Genomic DNA, 16,393 nt, shown 5'->3' on the forward strand with positions numbered 1-16,393 from the left:
AGAACTTTAAAAAAGTCTAGAATGGTGGCTTGCCGTTTCTTTCGCTCGCTAGAAATCACCACACGTTTCTCACTAGCCTGGAAGGCCGCATTGCTGTCAGCGTCGCTGTGAGGTGCGACGTACCTGCGGAGGAGGTCCAGAGCCGCGACGGCTTCTCCAAAGCTAGGATTTGGCAACTCCCCGGCATCATGCGGCTCGTGCTCCTCGTCGTCACCGCGCCACGGCAATGGCAACGGACGAAGGAATATCCGCGAGAAATTTTGCCCTCTTTGGCGTAATCATGCTAACGTGCTAACGATTGTTTAGTATTGCTGCGGAGCGCGCGCGTTTGAGCAGCCCGGTTGCGCGCGGCACGGCGTGGTTTCGCGAAAAATGTAAACAAGACACGAGAGCTGGCCCGATAGGCGGAGCAACGCCATGAGCAACGCCAACTTCCGGTTTCACTTCAGCTTCACAAAGAGTGACGTCAGGGCCTCTCCCGAGTTTCCTTCCTCTGTGAGTCGACCCGTCCAAAAACCATGCGGTGACCGTAATCACAGTGATGATAGTGAGAGCATTTTTCACGAATGGCCACATAGTGGCGGCTTCTCGAACTGGCGTGCGGCTTCTTGCAGCCAGTTCCATAGCCAAGCCCGGCCAAGCCCGGCCAGCCAAGCCCAGGCGGCCAAGCCCAGGCAGGTTCGGGGCACTACGTTGCGACGTATCATGCGGGAACGTTTTCACAGCTACTACGCAACAGCGGGGGATGAAAACGACGTAGCAGCCGGGAAAACGCAGCAGTGAGGAACGTAACAGCGGGGTTCTACTGTATATCAGTTTGCAAAAAGATCCACAAAAAATCACATTGCCAGGGTGGAAAAATTTAAACTGATTTTGAAAGTGCAGTGCCTGTACTAACTACTGGGTGTCCTAAAGTGGATAAAAAGCGGCTTCCACAAGTCGAAATTGCCAATTTAAAGCATAAATCACCGGTGATCGATGTGAATAGGCGTGGTAACGAAAGAGTTAAGATACAATAGTCAATTCTTATACAAAATTCGAAATATCCACACATTCCTAGTTTACACATCACTAGCGACAATGTATCACCAACAAGCTCAACAAAAACATGCTTACTAACTTCCTGTATGTTAAGATTGGTCTACCTCTGCACAATATCCAGAAAGACTCAAACACTACGGCAAATTTTTTTAAAGGAATTGCTTGTTATAAAAAAAAGGAAAGCCAGATCCACGCATTGGAAGCTGTTAAAACAGTGAAGCTGGTGGTCATTTTTTCAAGTTTGAACTCGTGTGTTTAGCGCGATTTTCAGGAAAGTCTTTTGTCTCGTTGTCGTTTTGCTAGACTCAAGCTTTGGTTCTGGATTGTGCGCACTCTTTAAAAAAAAAAAAAAAAACTAAATTATGGGGTTTCACGTGCCAAAACCACTTTCTGATTATGAGGCACGCCGTAGTGGAGGACTCCGGAAATTTCGACCACCTAGGGTTCTTTAATGTGCACCTAAATCTAATACGCAGGTGTTTTCGCATTTCGCCCCCATTGAAATGCGGCTGCCGTGGCCGGCATTCAATCCCGCGACCTCGTGCTCAGTAGCCCAACACCATAGCCACTGAGCAACCACGGCGGCTGTGCACACTCTTCAGTTGCATGAGGTTGCGATCAAATCACAGTCTATCCCACACCTTGCAGCTGTAGCCACACTCAACAGTCGAGGAATCTCTCTTGAACTGTCCATTGGCAATCTTTGTGTGAGGAATCTCTCTGCGTCGACATCTCTGCTCAGCCTCCTACTCTCAAAGTTGGGGTTAGCTTGCCTCTGCTGGTGCTTGGCTTGGATTGCCTTCTCTTGAAAGTGGGGGCTGGCTTGTCTCTAGTGGTGCTTGGCTCACGCTTCTCGTTCTTGATCATCAGCAGTAGCGGCTTCCCTCCACTGGCGCTTTGCTTGCAGTTCTTGCTCTCGAAGCTCAGGATTTGTGAGACATCAGCGCTGCCGCGCACGCCGAGCGTAATCCATGAGGCAAAAGGTCGTGCACTGGCGAAACACCTGCTCCTATACCCCTCTCCTCCCCCCTTCCCCGGCACATGCTCTAATTGGTCCGCTCCCATCCTAGCGGGGCCCCACTTATGCCCTCGGTGTGCCCTCTGGCTGTGAGCTCCAGAACTTGCCCCCCTTGCGATACACCGGATGCTGAACGGCAAAGGCTCAACTTAGGTTACAACAATGCCCCACTACAATCAAATTTCACATACTTGGCCTTTTGTATGTACCAGTAGGTCATTTTAGCATCCCATTATACAGCAGCGCATTGCTCAATCTATTTGAGGCTTTGTTTTACTCCCTGTGTGATGAATTACCACAGTGAATCATTTAGCTGAGTGCATTACACCTCAAGTTTTCCAGAACCAAATGTGAGTAGTACAAATTTCACCACCGGAAAGACAGGCAATAAGAAAAGATGCCAAGTCTTTTCACCTCCACAAAGTCTGTCAATACAAGCATGCCAGAAATATAAAAACTGCATTCAATTTGTGGGGGCCAAAACACTCCTTCTTATTAATGGCTTACCTGGTGCAAGGCCAAAAAGACTTGGTGACAAAATGGCAGGACACAGGCACCGCAGGAAGATGGAACCGCTGATAAGGTTGTCACAAAGCTCCTCTTCGTGAGTATTACCTCCAAGTCGTTGGCGGTAGCCATGAAATAGCATGCGAAGGTCCCTAGACCAGAAAACAAATATTTGCTCAATATTGTGCCATTCTTCATGGTTAGAATTTGTCATGAATCTAACAACGCCAGGTATCCGTTACCTTGGAAATGAATGTGCAGACTGAGTAATTCGCTGCCATGCTTGCTGGACTCTCTGCCGTAACAAAACTTGCTGCCGCTGCAAAGCACCACTACCACCACTCACTTTGGCTGGATCAACCTGAAGAGATCAACATCATAATCCAAAACTTCAATACTGCTTGAAGCTATGGGACCATCATTATTACAATTTAGTTATGCCACCTTCAGTTGCAAACTGATCATTTAATTTATTAAACTCTGGGGTTTTATGTGCTAAAACAACAATATGATTATTAGGCAGACTGTAATGGTGGACTCCTAATTAATTTTGAAAGCCCAGGCTTCAATAACAAACACATGAATATAAGTACATAAGTCTTTTTGTAATTTACCCCAATCAAAATGCTGCCACTGCACCTTTGTACGAACTTTTGAGCTGAGCAGCGCAATTCCACAGCCTATGGGCTACTATGGCGAGTTAATAGTTGCAAACTGTTCACAGGCATGTAACGTACTAAAGTTACTTAAATTTAGACTAGCTTACTTAGAGTGAGCCTGGATATTTAATATTATTACTGTAGCACACAACAGCAATGTCCCCTTGAAAACCTCATGTAAATGTTGTGGGGATGCTCGACTCGCAGGCGTCCACAGATGATATTTTCCCTGCATGGCTCTTGCGTCTCCTGTAATCTGGCTTCTCATTGTAGCTTAGCAAGGTGGTGGTCGGCATGGTTGCAACATATTACGAGAGATGGCCGGAGTGTTGTGCTGCTAATGCCACCTAATGGCGGGGTTAGTCGGGTGTGACAGGGAGTAAGCTTTTCCTGTATGGCTTGGGGTCGGCAAGCGGCACGGACGTCCTGCACATGCGCCGATCCATGCCGATCGCGAGACCACCTCGTGAGGCCTAGGAGCTGCACACCGGAATAAACAAACACGATCGTTCGAACATGCCACAGTTCGCAAGACTGTATGTGCGAACGACCAAGCATTGGTATCCAGCATGGGGCAAACATATGCGCTCGATATCCACTCACAATGAGTTGGACTTCCTAGATTGTTCGGCATGTTCTGTGGATAGCAATTCGGTTAGCAGGCATTAGTGTATGAAAGGCGCAACAAATGCCCTTGTGATTGTTTGCACTACTGTGCTGTCATTCCTTTGTCCCAAGAGCACGTGTGATACCCCTACATCTGGCGCCCAACATGGTGCTCTTGGGGCATCGGACGATATTTTGGACAGTTTCACATGGGGCTTTTGGGGCATCGGACAATATTTTTGACAGTTTCCCTCGGTTTGAGACAACTTTTGTTTGAACTGACGCATAGGTATAGTGTGCATTTTGATCACTAGCATTGGCGATGTGTTTTATCGAGCGAGGTGATGGTTGCTGTAGCGTGTTTGACCTTCTCAACATGCTAGGCCTTTTCGCAAGTGTTTTTAATGACATTTGTCAGTACGAGAGCCCCATGGTCTGCATCCTGGGAGAGCGAGGCTTAGTGCCCATGAAGCATTGGCAAGCCTGAAACGACTCAGTACGGAAGTTCGTGGGTGGTCCAAGTTTCTTATGGAAATAGCGTCTTCCATCTTTTTGACTCTGGAATTTGTGGCTCTGGGAGCCGGGTGGCCACAGGCCCAGGTGCCACTATGGGCTGTCTGGTATTGCAGCCTGGCAACGGGCAGGGTAGGACCACCTCAAGAGCTGATGCTTCCTCGCGGCTGCCTGTTTTGCGCTCATTTTAGGTGCTGTTTTGCAGCAAAGCTATATATGGCTAGTCGATTCGTCTGTTTGTCTGTCTGTCACCTGTACACTGAAAACACCTCCTGTGCAACCACACGTGCATGCGTGAAATAAAAGAGAGAGGCGCGCGATTGGCTGTGCCAGTAGTGACGTCGTTGCTCTCCGTCACAGCTGAGCGTGCACAGCAGTTTGTCTCCAGCTCCGAGATGGGTAGGCCACGCATCATATGTACTCCTGAAGAGCGGGCATCTTTCAATCAGCAACGTCGCAAGCAGAACTGGGAACGAGCTCGTCTACGCCATGCCTGATGCTGCAGCCTGGGCACAAGAACAGCCTTGTGCAGTTGAGTGCACGCAGCAACTGCATACTGATATCTGGCAGCCTACCAAGCCGCCGTTTAATGAACCGTCGCGATTAACCCAGTGATAAACACCGGGGCCACACATTTCAGCTTTGCTGGTTAACCATCTGTACGAAGTGCTCGGGTGGAGATTTTTTGGATGCTGGTTGTCATCAGGGTACGAAGCCTAAGGTGTTACGAAGCTGCCTGTAGCACATGGAGGGACACAACCTCGTGGACCATGGTGTTTAGATGTCGCACTTCATTCCCCTCATTCTAGTTAGCCTTGCACGAAATGAAATTACGACTCAAGAAGCGAGCTGCCCGAAATTTTGATAGCTGAGTTAAACATTGTACCACGTGGGTGGTGTGCATTAGAATTCATCTCCCTTGCACTACAGTGCGTTCAGTGTACGCAGCATTGGCGGAGGCACCCCAGGTTTGCTGTCACCTGCACATTATCTGCGCTGCTGCTCCAGACTACGATTGAGCCACCCCAGGCAATGAAGATGCCTGTGGCCAGTTCAGCGCGGCGACTTCAGCAGCTGCATGTCTGGCTCGCAAGCCTTGGCGGCTGGGAAAAGAGCCAGCAGTTACCAACACTTACTGTGGCTCTTGCCAGTAGGGCGCGTTGGTGCAAGCAACGCTTACTCGTTCTGACTAACAGGTCTGCTGTTTCCGAAATCCTCGCTTGGAGTTGTGCTGAGTCTGCAGAGCTGCTGCTGTGACCAACAGATTTCAGTGATGCACCTCAGAGATATTGTCAGCATGCATGTTATGGACAGTGCATGGACATTTCCTCGGTGTGGCCACTGCTGCATGTACTACTTCTTGTTCACGAAGCAAGTGTGGATGGTAGACTGTGTGACATGTTTTGGTGGAGTATGTAGTGATTTAAGGTTGGGGAATACGGGGATGCTCAACTCTCACGCATCCCCCGATGTTATTTTTCCCGCATGGCTCTTGCGTGTCTTGTAATCTGGCTTCTCCTTGTAGCTTAGTGCCGAAGATGGTTGGTGTGGTTGCAACATATTATGAGGTATGGTGCGAGTGTTGTGCTGCTAATGCCGCCTAACGGCTGGATTAGTCGGTCGTGACAGGGAGTAGGCTCTTTCTGTTTGGTTTGGGGGTCAGCAAGCAGGAAGGACGTTCCGCATGTACGCTGATCCCTGCTTTTGTGAGAGCCTCTAACGAAGCCTAGAAGCAGTACACCGGAATGGACGAACACGATTGTTTGAACGCACCACCGTTCGAATGACCATACATGCAAATGACCAGGCGTTCGTGTCCAGCGTGGGGTGAACATATTTGCTCGATATCCAGTCGCAGTGAGTTGGACTTCCTAGATTTGTTGTGCACCCATTGGCATGTTCTGTGGATAGCAATTTGGCTAGCATGCATTAGTGTATGAGAGGTGCAATAAATGCCCTTGTGATTGTTTGCACTACTGTGTTGTCGTTCTTTTGTCTCAAGAGCATGTGTGAGACCCCCAGAATGTATATCAGTGTTGGGGGCATGTACCTGCAATCACATTCAATACAAAAAACTATGCTCAGCATACAGCCCTGTAAAGTGCATTTTCACTCCAAACTTTTTGCCACTGGCATCGCCATGACTGACTGCAATCATTTCTCATAACAGAAGACTTGTCTTGGAGGCACTCTGAAGTCAGTACATGAAGGGACACTAAAGAGATATATTATTGTAGCTATACTTTTACATTACCCGTTTACAATTCCAAACAATCCACTCTTATCGTGAAAAGAGGTTTGGTAGGCTATAAAAGATGCAAAAACGAAAGACTGTAGGTGACGCCATGTTGATGTTCCAGCACCAGCTCCCTGTGAGGTGGATTTTGACAGTGTCTGCTCGGGCCTAGTTAATTTTTTATAGGTAAAGATTAATTGCATTGTACAGCTGACTTACGTTAATTCGATGTTGACAGGACCATCAAAACTGATTGAATTATCTGGCGGGTCGAATTAAACAAAATGCAAAAAAAAAACCTTCGAGCACAGAGCTTATTCATTTGGCAATATTTGCCAGGTTCTAACACACCCCCAAATCAGATGTGTGCTTGCTTTCTATGTGTTCAATGTAGAAAACAAACATAGAGGTAACATTAAAGCTCTTAAACAATGTGCACCCATCTTTTTTAGCAAGAAAAATGGCAAAGGTCTAATATGTATTGCACAGTGGCAGCTGGCTTCTTAAAGTCAGCTTCGCAGCATGGTTTTTAAAGTAAGTTTCACCACAATACAGCTGTTATGTGGTAAAGCATACAAACGCCGTGACCGTGGATTTTCGTCCAATCTCCATGGGGGGCTGCAGGCACTCGTTAGAATTGGCTAAATATCGTAATTAGACATTGTGGGCTATGGTTATTGCTAGAAAAATCTTACTAGGGCAGGCCAAAAAGAGATATCTTTGACAGGAGATGACTTGTGTTCAGTGCATTCACCGTCTCCTACGCTCTGCCGAGAGACATTGCCACTAAAGGAATCGCTATTAGGGCTACCACAGTGCATACATGCTGACTGATTAAGTTTGAATTACCTGACAAAGGCTAATTTTAGGAATGAAATAATTTACATTTGGGCCCACAGATATGCATGAGTGCTGGTCGAGACCTTCAGCTGGGAGCGAAGTAGCCAAAAAAATCGAATTAACCGGAGTTGAATTAACAGAAGTCTACTGTATCTCAAAAGAAGCAAAGAATGAACCTGGCAAGTATAAAGAAGATTAACTGAGCCATCCAGCAGCCTCAATATGATAAAATACTTCAATATCTGTGATGTCACACTGACAAAGTTTCAGTGAAAAATTCAAGACAGAATTTTGGTGTTTGTTTTCTTAAACCAATTACTCAAATTGACAAAAACAGTTCTGGAAAAATATTTTATCAGCCTAATTGGTTTAGTGTTTCTTTTTAGAATCTCTTCAAGACTGAAGACAGCTTTCGACTTTAGCATGCACTAACTAAATAATAAAAAAATAAATAAAGTGCTGGGCAATGCTAAAAGCACATTATTTTTCCTCACAAAATGAACAATTCCATGCCTACTGTCGTCGCCATGGGAAAGCTGCACATTTTATGTGCTCGCAAGCTTTTATCAGCATATGAGGCATTGCTCCACATAGGTTTGTGTGGCATGCATGATGCCCATCACGTACATAACAGCCTTTTCACAACAGTTTTTACGTGCTTAATGAATGAAAATTCCTTTGCCATGCACGGCTGCTGTGCCTTGCAGCCCAACATTGGCTCCACTGCACTGTAACACATACTGTAAAAACTGGAGTATAAGTCGAACTTTTTTTCAAAAAACCATTGCGAAAAGTCGACCCTCGTCTTATATACCGGACATTGGCGGAAAAACTACGGAAGTCTTGCAACAATGGGCAGATGAAGTAAAGAGCTGCCTTTGCCATCGCCATCAGCAGTAGCGCGGTGTGGTGACATTGTGGCACCGCCAATTTGCATTTACATTGTCACAAAGTTATATTGGTTAAAGGCTGCTTTTTTACATTTTGTTTCAAAATGAGCGGAAGCCGACGGCAATTCACCGTCGCCTTCAAGAAAAAGGCGATTAAGTGCGCGGAAGCCCACGGCAACCTCGTGGCACAGCATGAATTTGGAGTATCCGAAAAGAGCATTCGGTACTGGCGGAGGCAGAAGCAGCAAACCAATAGAAAACGTCATTCCGTGGGCGGACCGCAGGACTGGAAGACAAGGTTGCGGAGTTCGTCTGAGAGCTGCGTGTAAGATCGCTGCCTGTGACTGCTGAATGCATACGTTTGAAAGCGGTAGAGATCGTGTACGCCTCTGGACTGGGCAGCGAGAAGCACTCGTCATCCGACTCTAGTTCGGACGACTCTGATCAAAGGCATTGCTCTGATTCGGAGTAGCGCTTACGCACTTCGTGCCCTTCTGTGCACTGCACACCCGGCCAACTTTTAACAGTATCGCGCGACCATCGACCCGCGTGTTTGTCAGCACCTTATCATCACGGCACAGAGCGGCGAAATAGTGAAAGTAAGCGCACGTGTACACGTGCGCGTATCTCGTTTGTTTCGCCGCTCAGCGATGTTAATAATGTGCTGACAAGCACGCGGGTCGATGGTCGCGCGATACTGTTAAAAAGTGGCCGGGTGCACATGCGAGCAGCATTTAAATAAATACTGTCACTATCGTGCATGAGTCGCATTTGTTTCAAGGTAAGGGTGTCTTTCGGTACTTTTGCCATTGAAAAAGATTTTTTTCATTTTTAGAATTCATTAGTTGGGGGATCGACCGATATTTCGGTCCGACCTATAGCCCGGTTTTTACGGTACTATGAGTGCATAATTAGGACAGTGCGGGCAGCACACACACAATATGAAGAGTTCTGCTACTCAAATCCACATACAGGGTCTGTCCTAAAACTTCCCGGAATGATTTTTGTAGTTGGCAACGCCGCCTGGCGGGACGGGGCTTCAGGTGGTGAAGTTAGTGGGGGATCTAAGCTTCGAAACGAGACTGAGCTCAGTTGCCTGCGGGCAGTTGTTGAGGCAGGTCACGCTCCGTGCGGAGGTACCTACTGAACCCTCGCCAAGAAAAAGAAAAATGGACTAGTTTTTGGAGCAGCGTTATGCAAACAAGGTTTGTGTGAAACTGGGTAAAAACGACATGAAGACACTTGAAATGCTTGGGAAAGCCTACGGTGATGACGCGATGAAACAATGCCAAACTTTCATGTGGCACAAAAGGTTACAGGAAGGTCGGGAGTCTGTCAACGACGACGACCGCTCGGGACGCCCGTCGACATCACGAACGGATGACTCGGTGCAAAAAGTGTGTCAAGTTTTGGACAAGGACCGGCGATTAAGTGTTTGGAAGATCGCAGAGTGTGGAATACCTAAAAAAATCGTTCATCGCATTTTAACAGAGGATCTTCAAATGAAAAAAAGTCTGCGCGAAAATGTTGCCAAAAGCCCTGACGAGTGAGATGAAGGAAGAGTGTTTGTTGATGTGCCAGGAATTGCATAAATGCTACAAAACAGACCCAGAATTTTTGGACAGAGTGATCACAGAGGACGAGACGTGGATTTTTGAGTATGATCCTGAATCAAAGCGTCAGAGCAGCGAGTGGCACACCACGGAGTCTCCTCACCTGGAAAAAGCAAGGTTGAGCAAACTGCATATCAAGGCAATGCTCATTGTGTTTTTTGACAGAAAAGGTGTGGTTCACAGTGAATTTGCGTCACAGGGACAAACAGTCAACAAGGAGTTTTACTGTGAAATGCTTAAACGGTTGTGCAACAGGGTTCAATGCATTCGAAAAGAAACTCGTGACAATTGGATCTTGCGCCATGACAACATGTCAAGCCACGCCGTGCTCATCGTCTCTGAGTTGCTCGCCAAAATTTTGGGCGTGGCAATGCTGCCCCAGCCGCCATACAACCCCGATCTGGCACCACCGGACTTCTTTTTGTTTCCAAGGATCAAAAGAATCCTGAAAGGAGCTCTGCATGGCACGCTGCAGACGGTAAAAGCAGCTGCGATGACCTCACTGAAGGAGGTTCCCGTTGACGGCTTCCAGGGCGCCTTCAATTATTGGGTGAAGTGTTGGCAAGGGTGCATCGAAGTAGGGGAAGAATAGCTTGAAAAGTTCCGAAAAGGTTGTAAACTGATATTGAATAAATGATTTATAAAAAAAAATTCCTGGAAGTTTTGGGACAGACCCTGTAGTCAGCGGGTCCTGGATGAAACCATCTGTCATGACCACAAGAAATTATCACACAGTAAAACATTGCCAATTTGACCCGTGTTGATTCCAAAAAATGGATAATTCAGACTCACCCTTTGGTCTTCGCAATATTTACTGACATCAAACATTCGTTAACTCTTTCCTTACCATGCCCGCACAGCATTGGTAATAATGTCCCATATGCGCTGTGCGGAAATATAAGGCTACCTGCGCTCCTATGGACTTGCTGTGCCATCTAGTTTATTGTCCGAGAACAAAAGTTTCATTTGCCGAGTAAATTCTTTTTTCCCCGAAAGGTGCCGAGTTTTAAAGGTGGTACAATAAGCACAATTCATAGCATTTGATTGTGAAGATGGTAAAAGCTTTGATTGTTGGACCTTTACACGCACGACATTGTTCCCGCTATTCTGCTGCGTCCTCAGGTAATTATTTGGATGCATCTAGCAGCAGTGACTCTGAGGATCAATGGAGTTTATCAGATTTTAGTTTGGATCATAAAGGAGACCCTTAGAACCACTCAGCAGTTTCCATTGGATAGAATTCTTTTTGTAACTCATGTTTTGGCCTAAATGTTGAAACTTTCGCCTGTAGGCAATCGATGTGAAAACATTTTGTATACTTCAGACTTTTTACTTTGTTTCTTCTTTTTATGTTATCAATGCAATAATGCAAATGTTTTATCCATTTTTCAATAAATTTTGTTCTTCACAAATAATATTAATATTACACCTAACATTTGTTTTCAAGATTAAAATTCTTAGAAAGTAATGTTGACTTGCATTAATTCGACCGTGATGGGACCAATAAAACTTATTTAATTATCTGGCGGGTTGAATTAAGTAAACAAGATGCAGAAAAAACACCAATACACACTGATTCATGTGGCAGTATTTTTCCCCTACCAGCACGCCTCCGAATCAAACGCATGGCCACTTTCTATGTGTCCAAAGTAGAAAACAAATGTAGAAATGAAATTATAGCCCCCAAACAAAGTAGAAATGCAACATATGCCCAACTTTTTAGCAAGAAAAATGGGCATGGGTCTCACATGTGTTGCACAGCGACAGCCGGTTTCTTGAAGTCAGCTTAGCCGCTATACATTGGTGTTATGCAGTAACGCATACAAATGCCGCAGAGGTGGTTTCGGTAGGTGTCCAATTGAACGGCATAGGCAATTTTCAGCCAAATTACATTAAAAAAGAAATACATGTCTTAGAATCTGGTAAATACCGTAATAAGACATTGTTAGCTACGATTATTGCTTGAAAATATTAGTAAGGCAGGCTGAAAAGAAACGTCCTTGAAAGGAAATTATGCGAGTTCAGCGCATTCACTGTCCCCTAAACTCTGCAGAGACAGACATTGCCACTAAAGAAGTTACTAGTGGAGTTACTATAGGGGTCAGGCGCATGCGTCCTGACCAGTCAAGTTTGACTAATCTGGCGAAGGCCAATTTTAAGATCAAAATAATGAAAGTTTGGGCCCATACAAATGCATGAACGCCAGCCGAGACATTCGGCCAGGACCAAGTTAATCAGAACTGAATTAATGGAAGCCTACTGTATATACAACTAGTGGTAGCTTGAGCTATTTAGTTATCTTTTTCAAATTAAGCATGCTAAAGTTTACCTTCATTTTACAAAGGAGTGCGTATCCGATACTACAGACTGCCACTTCAATCCTTTCAGACATGCAACTATTCCTGAAAATGCGACACCCAACAACCTTATGGCAGTAGTTCCTGGCCTTGTAGGGCTCACCTGCAGACTTCAAAAATTACATGAACACTTAAGTGTGGGTATGGGCATATGTGTGCATGTCACTCATGCACACACTCACCTTTACACACGCTAAAAACAATTGTCAATTGCCAAAGTTGTCCATTTGCGTGCCTCTGAGCTGAGTAAAAATATGTGTCAAGGTCATAGTGCATACATTTACCTCACAGTCCAAGTTCGATGCCAAAACATCTCGAATAAAGGGTCCAAGGGTATCCTGGAGGTAGCCATCCCCAAGAAGCTTCAGATAGGCCTCCGTTGCCTTTGTTGCCAGAGAGTTTCCTCGAAAAGTGAGATGCTGGTCTCCTATGCAGACAGGAATGAACACACAGTGAGCATAATGCACACTTCAGCAAAATTCCATGCTAGTACTATGCCCTAAAACTTTACTGCAACGGCATGACACTGTGGAGAAATGACCCAAATAGACGTAGGTTACGAGAGGCTGCCAGTAGAGGGCTCATAATAAATTGCAAAAACCTGGGATTTAATGTGAACTGAAATTTTGTCACCCAGTTTTTTTTTTGCTTTTTGCATTCTCTCCTGAGTGGAATATGAGCAGTAGAGCCATAAATTGAAACTACGGCCATGCACCCAACAGCAGAATGCCATAACTACTAAGTTACCATGACTTCTTACACGACTCTTATGCTAGTAAAATATTTTGACCAATTACACACTTGCACACCATGCAAAGATGGCCACAGGAGAAATTTCAAATGATGACTACCGCTAGACCTTGTTTTAGTGATGTTAAAGGGGCTCCAGAATTACTTCTTAACTCTTAGTTGTAGCCATACAAGAATGACTGCAAAAGGCTGGCTGCTTGAGATGATTGGTGAAACATTAGTTTAAACAAGGGAAAATTATTTTCACTGCACACACTAACAAACAAGTTTATTACTCAGATGGCGGGAATATATGTAAAATTAGAGTGGATAGGCACCCAACTGCGTAGGCACATGTGAAAGAACACACATTATCTTAAGAGATAGTGATATTCATTATCTAATAAGTTAATAGAAGGTACACTCGCATTTCTTTTCACCTGCGTTGCAAATAAGAAAGGCCTCAAGAATTTTACATCCCCTTTTGTCTCTGTATTTGGCCACAACTTGGCAATCATAAGTACTAAGGGTGCACTTGCACTTGGAACAGTGACTTGCCAGGTGGCTACCTACAGGTCAATGCATCAGATTGGCATGCTCTCTTAGGTGGTTGTTAATACATCATCCTGTTAGGCCGATGTAGCAGTGGCCACACAATAAAGGAATGCGGTAGACAACTCCCAAGGTGCATTTTACTTAGTTTTTTAAATGTTTCTTCTTACAACCTGGCATGATAGTGCAATCTGAGCTTACACACTAACAAAGGGACCCTAGCTTATTCCATGATGTAAATACAAGCTTGACACTCACTTTTTCAACAATTATTTTTTGGTTATGCGACACCTTAACGTAAGGTATAGCAGAAACCTTTGCCTTGGGTTAATCCTCAAAGGTGGCTTGCCTTGCACTTCTTTCTTTCTTCTTAACATCTGCAAGAAGTGATTCTGCTATGCCTGAGAGCAGGTTGTCAGGGAAGCCTGCAGCTTTTAGTCTTTCAACTTGGCACTGAAAGCTGATTTTAACCTGGTGATCGCAAGACGTTCACAGCAATACCTTCATGCATGCTCTTGCATGTTCACTTATGTTCACAAGCTGTTGCATCGCCTAAAGAAAATTGTTGAAAATGTGGGTGTCAAGCTTGTAGTTGCAGGGTGGAATAAGCTAGGGTCCTTTTGTAAGCGCGCAAACTCAGATTAAACTTCCATGCCAGCCTGCAAAAAAAATCATTAAAAAAGTATGCAAAATGCACCATTGGAGTTGTCTACTGCCTTTATATATTCTGTGGCCACTGCTACAATGGCCAGACAGGGCCATGTATTAACGACTGCCTAAGAGAGCATGTTAATCTGATGCATATGTCTGTAAACAGTCACCTGGCAATTCACTGTTCGATTACAAGTGCACCCCTAGTTTTGACAATTGCCTAGTTCTGGCCAAGTACAGTGAAAAAAAGCCACATGAAATTCATGAGGCCTTTCTTATTTAGGTGATGCAAGTAAAAAGAAATGCATGAGTGCACCCTTCTATCGACATGCAGTCTACGCTCGTTACAATGGACCTGTGAACAACAGACTTTCAGATATAACGGACCATTTCAGCCTTACTTTGTTCTACCTATTTTATTATTGCAATGAAGTTTGCTTTTAACGGACCGCGCTACAACAGACTATCGGCTACAGCAGACGAAATTAGCAATTTTTGTCAAAATCAGGTGTATAAAATGGACTTTTGCCGTGTTGACATGGGCTGGCAACTGACTTGCGAGGGTCGGCTGATGATTGCGGCTCAATATCTTGCGTGCGAGAGAGAGAGGAAAGCGGGGCGGAAGTGTGCCGTCTTTCGCCGGTGAGGTACAGAGGAGGGGAGACAAGGACAAGAAGGGGGGGGGGGGGTTCTACTCCAGTGGCTGCTGTTAACGGCGTGGCTGCGTGGGCGCCGTATCTTGAAAGCGATCTGCGATGTGGACAAAGTGTGCCCAGTGCCGGTAGCTTCGTATGTGCTATGCTTTCGACATTTAGTTCGCGTTCCAAGCGAGAGACAGCACGAAAGCCAATTTGCTTGCTGCTGCTGCTGCGCTTATTTTGCTTAATTTGCTATTGCAATCGATGCTTCACTTTTCGGACCAAGCTCTGATTTTTTTGTTTTTGTTTTTTACATTGGATGTTCGTCACTCACTCTTTGCAATAAAGTTGTTAGACATAGCGACGAAAGTTTCGGAAGTGAGGCGTCTCCGATATTATGGACTTTGGCTAAAATGGTCATATTTTGTCGGACTATCAGGGTCCGTTGTAACGAGAGTCGACTGTATTATATAATGAATACCAGTATCTCTTCGGATGATGTGTGTTCTTGCACATGTGCCCATTCAGTTATTTCACCTCGACCTCGTGCTTAGCAACACAACACCATAGCCACTAAGCCACAATAGCTGGTACCTCCTTCTTCCTTCCTTCCTGCAATTTGTGCACTTGTAGCACACTACTACGTGCAACAATGGTCCGATCACAAAAGATGATGAGGACATGCCCAGCATGCTGACGGTGCGTGAGAAGTGGAATCAGCGAAATCAGCTTCCACCTGATTGAGCAGGCTAGACTAAAATATTGTTCGAGGGCACCAGCGTCTGTCTAGTTTTTCTTCACCCACAAATTGGTGATATGGACATGCTCATCAACGGCCAGAAAGATACGGTCTCCGTCGACCGTCTGAAGTCTGCCTACTTGGACTCTAATGCTTTAGCCACCTCTGCTGTGACATTCCCTCCCGACTACCAGGCCAGTCCTACTTGTCGCATGTGTTTCGCACAACTGCCATCCATGCTTCGCCATTCGTCCAGCTCACGACTTCCTCGCTAGGAGGGGAACCCCTGTAGCACACTACTACGTGCAGCAATGGTCAGGTCACAAAAGACGATGAGGATACGCACAGCACGCTGACGGTGAGCGAGAAGTGGAATCGGCGGAATCGGGCTTCTGCATGATTGAGCGGGCTTGGCTAAAAATATAGTTTGTGGACACCAGCACCAGCACCCGAACTTTGTCACATGTGAGATTCCCTCTCAGCAGCTGGAAAGTCAACCTCAACTGTCCTGACATACTCTCAGCCCACACACAATGCCTCAGTGTTGCGTTTCACTGCTTTAACGAGTTTATTTTGGTTTGAATGAGAGACACCTGTATTTCGGCATCAGCCAACACTTTGTTTCTTGAGCTCAAGCTCCTTCAAAGAAGCGGTGGCTCACTTCCTTTTCTGTTCATTCCTCAATGCATCGGTCCTTTGTGTTCTCATCCTCATTCCACCACACATTCACCCCACGGACCATTTGAAGCATCCTCTTGGTCTGTTGTACAGTCAACGTCCAATTTTTTGGACTCCCTAGAAGCC

General features: G+C 45.6%; 1 protein-coding gene across 8 annotated transcripts in view; it reads right to left on the reverse strand.

Annotated features, from left to right (window-relative positions):
• raskol (Ras GTPase-activating protein raskol) overlaps positions 1 to 16,393 on the reverse strand; it is a 249,508-nt gene that overhangs the window by 94,900 nt on the left and 138,215 nt on the right. For all 8 annotated transcript variants that reach the window (XM_065451149.1, XM_065451146.1, XM_065451148.1 and 5 more), the window contains 3 exons: positions 12,565 to 12,707; positions 2,809 to 2,927; positions 2,567 to 2,718 (listed from right to left, as the gene is read on the reverse strand). In XM_065451149.1, coding sequence (XP_065307221.1) covers positions 2,567 to 2,718; positions 2,809 to 2,927; positions 12,565 to 12,707 — 414 coding nt within the window. The remainder of the gene's footprint in view (positions 1 to 2,566; positions 2,719 to 2,808; positions 2,928 to 12,564; positions 12,708 to 16,393) is intronic.

This window comes from Dermacentor albipictus, chromosome 1, assembly GCF_038994185.2.
Source record: "Dermacentor albipictus isolate Rhodes 1998 colony chromosome 1, USDA_Dalb.pri_finalv2, whole genome shotgun sequence".
Taxonomy (NCBI): domain Eukaryota; kingdom Metazoa; phylum Arthropoda; class Arachnida; order Ixodida; family Ixodidae; genus Dermacentor; species Dermacentor albipictus.